The sequence below is a fragment of the Rana temporaria genome, chromosome 2, assembly GCF_905171775.1.
Source record: "Rana temporaria chromosome 2, aRanTem1.1, whole genome shotgun sequence".
Lineage (NCBI taxonomy): Eukaryota > Metazoa > Chordata > Amphibia > Anura > Ranidae > Rana > Rana temporaria.
Genome location: NC_053490.1, coordinates 242,883,489 through 242,889,488, shown reverse-complemented (window position 1 = coordinate 242,889,488; position 6,000 = coordinate 242,883,489). Strand labels below are relative to the sequence as shown.

At 42.1% G+C, this 6,000-nt stretch overlaps 1 protein-coding gene across 2 annotated transcripts in view; it reads right to left on the bottom strand.

The window, feature by feature from the left end:
- The window catches only part of ZZEF1 (zinc finger ZZ-type and EF-hand domain containing 1), a 300,633-nt gene that overhangs the window by 7,958 nt on the left and 286,675 nt on the right, over positions 1 to 6,000 (bottom strand). For both annotated transcript variants that reach the window (XM_040336714.1, XM_040336715.1), the window contains one exon: positions 979 to 1,129. In XM_040336714.1, the coding sequence (XP_040192648.1) occupies positions 979 to 1,129 (151 nt within the window). The remainder of the gene's footprint in view (positions 1 to 978; positions 1,130 to 6,000) is intronic.

Here is a 6,000-nt window from a genome sequence, read left to right as displayed (position 1 = left end):
AATAAGGCAATCAATATATTTACATTTTCCCTATAAAGGTAAGCTTTTACAGACATAGAATAGCACTTTTGTAAATACGATCTCTTACCATGCATTATTCTGTACTCCTTTCTTCATTTACTGCAGCAGCCAATCCACAACTTATATCTTATCCTCTGCTTTCCAAGCCCCACTTTCCCTAATTTCCTGATCCCAAGACTGGTGACCATGCCCTCTCTTTCCCTGTGGGCATCAGTTATGTAAATGCCCCTGTGTAGTTCTGTTAGATGGGTAGCAATGTAGTCAACACCACCCCCCCCCTGCTCACAGCAGTGGGAAGACCTAGGCTTTTTAGAGAAAAGTCTATTCCACTCCCCATGACTTAACAAAAATTATGGACAGGCCAGGGGATTCCTGTTCGCCCAAACGCATGGTGACTACACAGTTTATTTAAATTACCATTTGTCTGAAAATAGGCACTACATCCAGGCAATGAAGGGAGAATTCCTTATGACAAACTGGACACAGAGGGAAGGATGATGTTCTGGTTTATGTTAAAAAATTTAAACCACCTTATGTAGCAAGGAAGTAACAGGCCTTAACACCACCTTGCCATGTAAGAAAATAACTGGTTCTTTACAGGATACAGTTTCTAGCTCAGACCATCACCTTGCCTGGTGTGCAGTAAATCCCAAAACATTTTAAACATCCATTCAAAAGAACATGTCCCCAGACCAGGTAATTAACTACAATGGCTGGGGGCGTGAAGGGGTTAAACTGTATTTTCTGCATTATTTAGGTAGTTAAATCAATAAATGGTCATGTTCATTAAAAAGATTAGTTCTTGCAGAAAATCCAAATGTATTTCAACAAATTTTCTTTTTCCTTGGCCATTATATCCTTGTAAATTTAGTACCTTACACAGGCAGTATATCATCTTTCCCTCCATGATTTCTTTCTTATGTACTAATAGTACCCCCAAGAAATCCCTTTGCTTACACTTGCACGGTTCTCTGCAATGAAGAACAATTCAGTAAGTGATCTGTGTAGGGGAAGGAGGATTCCACAGCTGGCTGCATCTTGATAAGCAGCATTCTCCATAGATGTGAAAACTGGCCACAATGGTCTCAGCAGCTTGAAATCGCAGTCCCTAATAAAACAGAGAAATTGCACAACTGTTGTAAAATGAGAATGTGGCCTACGCAAACACAAAGTGTTTTTATTCCTGTTGTCTAAGCAAGCTAAATGAGAAGATATCAGAAAGCTGTCCTAAACACTTATTTACATAAGAATGTACAATGGACAAAATGGGTCATCGGACCAGATGTACTAGCTGGTACTTGTGCTCCCACTTTTTAAACACGGAGCTTGTGCTTCATACAAATACATTTTTCATGACAAAGCATTTCCTCTATGGGAAGCAAAACATTCAAGCAATGATCAAATTAGGAAGCCCATTAACACTTATAACTGTAACATGTAAATAAAAAAATGATATGGTATAATATAAATTCCATTGATTGGAATCAATTGAGGGACAGAGGAATTTGAAATACTTGTGTTATACTGCCACCTATGGTGAGATCGGACAAGGCAAAAAAAAAATTGTGGTCAGCCCAGGATAACTCCTCTTACTCCCAAGCATGTCCTGGTTTGGTGGTAAAGCAGTAACAGCAGCATGATCATACAACAAAACAGAGGCGCTGGACCACTGTACCTCAATTGATTATTCACAGGAAGTACAAAAATCCACAACTTTCTCATCTATTGAGGGATATAGTAGAGACTGTAAAAACTTCAAAAAGCAGTCCAACTAAGGGACAGGCAACAGCAAGAGAACATCAACAGGCCAACAAAAAAAGAGCTGCCTGAAGTACCTTGTACCTGAAGTTTACATAAGATGAGACCTGAAAATCTACACTGTGAAACTTGGAGGACATGTGAACATAAGGCCAGGTAGCAGCCTTGAAAATCTGTGAAACTATAGCCTTTTGTCGAAAAGCCTAATGCCGCGTACACACGATAATTTTTCAGCGTGAAAAAAAAACTTAGTTTTTCAGCATGTCGAAAAAACTACGGTTTTCCAACTTCATCATTAAAATGATGTTGCCTATACACCATTGTTTTAAAAAAATGATCTAGCAAAGCGCGGTGACGTACAACACGTACGACGGCACTATAAAGGGGAAGTTCCATTCGCCTTTGGGCTGCTTTAGCCGATTCCCTGTTAGTAAAAGACGATTCACACTTTTTTGTCTGTTACAGCGTGATGAATGTGCTTACGGCATTATGAACGGTAGTTTTACCAGAACGAGCGCTCCCATCTCATAACTTGCTTCTGAGCATGCGCGTTTTTTTTTACGTCATTTTAGCCCACACACGATAATTTTTTACAACCCGAAAAACGACATAGTTTAAAGCGACGTTAAAAAATGCAGCACTATCAAATCAGAACCTGAAAAATTATGTGAAGCCCACACACGATCATTTTAAATGACGTTTTTTAAAAACGTTTTTTTTTCTATAATGAGCACTTGAGGTGTGGTGGAAGTCCTTGAAGATTGGAACGATCACTGTTTCTATACCTTATGAACTTTTTTATTTGCTACTTCATGTATTTAGTCGCATTTATTTACACCTAGTTATATCCAACCGCATGTTTGTGATATACACTCATATAATTTTTTATATATTTATATATATATTTTTGCCTGTTTGTGTAATTTATGCACATTATTGTACATTTAGTAGAGTATTAGTATATTCTATCAGCGCTGTTAATTTGTACTGACACTTGGTGTACAGGATTAGGTACTTCTTTTTCTTCTCACTCAAAACCTAATAAATGCTAAACCTACTCTGTGCCACATTCTAAATCGAATCTATCCAAGAGCCCTTTCACGCTGTGCCGCATATAGCGTCGGCGGTAAAATAGCAGTAAAACGCTGCTATTTTACTGTCGGATTTGCAGTGCATTTCGGCCGCTAGCAGGGTGCTTTTAACCTCCCGCTAGCGGCCGAGAAAGGGTTAAAACGGCCTGCATAGCGCCGCTACATTGAATTCAATGGGCAGGAGTGCATTAGGAGCACTGAGTTCACCGCTCCTAATGCGCTCCAAAGAAGCTGCTGGCAGGACTTTTTCGGATGCCCTGCCAGTGCACCGCTCCAGGCTTTCACACTGCAGTTTTCTGGGCAGATTGCAGGTGCTATTTTTAACGCTATAGCACCTGCAAAACGCCCTCAGTGTGAAAGGGGTCTTACCCTGTAAAGCAAAAAACACTGTACTTAACTATTCAGCAGCTGATCCGGTCCGGGCATCAGCCGCAGTATCGCTGTTTAGGCAGGTGCAGGAGAGGCATCCAAAAACGGAAGCCACCTTAGTAAGTCTGTGGGTGACGTCACCATCATTAATTTCACAGCCATTGTCAGTCCTCTCCTGCACACAGAATCTGCTCACTGGAAACCGGCCTGGATTGGGTGCAGAATAGCCAAGTACAGCAAGTTTTTCTTTACAGGGTTAGATAGGTTTTTCCTGGACTTCTCCTTTAAAGCTTTCATTTTTATGCACAAATTATATGGCGAACCAGGTTTACCCTTACTAAAACCATCAGTTCTTGTAATGGAAAGAGTGGTTGTAAGGTAAGCTCACACAGCTCACACTACATCCAGGTAATGGTGGGAGATCTCCTCCTGATGAGCTTGAAGCTGGACACAAGGATGAACAATGTCCTAGTTGAGATGAAAGGTCAAAGCTAACCTCATAGGAATAAGGTTCTCGATCTTAAACCACCTTCTCCTTGTACAGGACCAGAAAAGGGCTGCCAGTCCAGACAATCACCTTGCAGAGGTGATATGAACAATAAAAGGTAACTTTGTGAGTGACATTGGAAATGGAAATATTCCTGATCAGTTGAAAATATGTTTTTTTGAAGTGCTGAGGGAGCCAAATTCAGACCCCACTGAGAAAAATTAAGCGCACAGAGAAAACTACGTGGAAGACCAGCACAAAAGTTTTGATCAAACGGAAAGCCAGCAGCTCTGGAAAAAAACATTGAAAGTGCAGAGAACATCTTGGCTACTGCTTCAGCCTTTTACATATATGCGAGCACCTTTTATTCAATAATGTTTTTATCAATTTATTGCATTATAGTTTTTGCCGGCGGTTTTAACCCTTTTCGGCCGCTAGTGGGGGTTAAGAGATGGTAAAACGCAGCTAAAAATTTTGGCGCTTTACCACCAACGCTCCCAATGCCTCGGTGTGAAAGTAGCCTTAGTCTCAGGCTTAGCCTTAGTTATTCCTCTTCTTCTCAAAACCAGCCTCCCCTTCTCCTGTGCCCTCTAGAAAGCATGAGTTTGTCTGCAACAAACTCACCGTCCTCCATGACCTCTTAATCACAAATTCCCTTTAAGCTATTTACCATTACTGAAACCTGGCTTCGTGAATCAGATACTACTTCTACCGCTTCCCTCTCCTATGGTGGCCTTTTCTGGACACACTCCTCCAAACCAAGTGGAGGTGGAGTCGGAATCCTTCTAGCCCCATGCAGCGCACCTATCAGGTACTTCACCCACCTACCTAACACCTAATTGCAACATCCCTGTTAACATTACCACTTCTAAACGTCTCAGTCTAACCTCATCTCTTGACTTGAAGCAATAGATACAGGGCTCCTACTCACTCCAACGGCAACACACTTGACCTTGTCTTCTATCTGTGCAACCTCTGCAACAATCCTCTCCCACTCTCTGATCACCACCTTATTTGTTTTGCTCTCTCCCCGCTACTACCATAGCAAACAGACAACACCAGAAGGCTCAGAGAACGTAACTGCGCTCTGGAGCGTCTGTGGCATAAGACTAAGTTCCAGGAAGACTTCAAACAATATAAATCTGCCCTCCTAATACTATTCCTGCCTCCACACTGCAAAACAGACCTATTTTATCACATTAACACCTTCTCATCCAGTCCACGTCAACTCTTCTCTACCTTTAAACACTCTACTCTGTCCTCCACCCTTTAATTCACTCATTGCCCAGGAGATTGCCAATCACTTCAAAAATAAGATTGATACAATTCATGAGACAATTTCCACTGCGCAGAAACCGCCCCCCATCTTATATCCACAGATACAATCATTACTTCCCTCATTCAACCCTGCTAGTATTACCAAGGTTGCTAAACTTTTATCTAATACTCATCTAACTACCTGCTCCCTCGCAAATGCTATGCTCACCCTCTGACTCGATTCTACACTCTCCAACTCACATTTTCAACCTCTCCCTCTCTTGTGGCATCTACACGCCTTCTCCTCCAAATTTCTTGAAAGACTGGTCAACAACCAACTGAGCAACCATTTGACCATGAACAAACTTCTTGTTCCCCCTTCAGTCCAGATTTCGCCCTAAACACTCTATGGAAACTGCTCTCCTTAAACTCACAAATGACTTACTAACGGCTAAAACCAAAGGATACTTTTCTGTACTACTTCCTGGACCTCTCTGCTGCCCTTGACACAGGGAATCACCAATTTATCTGGTCTCTGTGACTGTGCACTTTGCTGGTTCTTATCCTACCTATCCCACCACTCCTTTAGTGTCACTTACAGCTCTACTTCCTCCTCTCCTCTTCCTTTCTCCACCGGGGTCCCCAAATGTTCTGTTCTTGGACCTCTCCTTTTCTCAATCTACACCATTAACTCAAGTTAATCTCTATGCTGACGACACCTAAATCTCTCCCTCTCTCTCTTTACCGCCAAGCTCTCTGCATCTGTCTCCTCATGCATCACCAACTTACTCGCAGACATATCAGCCTGGATGTCACCACACTTCCTCAAATTCAACCTATCCAAAACCGATCTCATGATATTTCCTCCCCCAGATGCCACTCCCCCAGATTTCTCTGTAAATATCAACGGCTCAACTATCAAGCTCCCCCCCCCACCCCCCATGTAAAGGTGAAATCCTGGACTCAACTAACCTTTCGGCTCTACCTCCTATCGCTATCCAAAATTTGCCGCCTCAA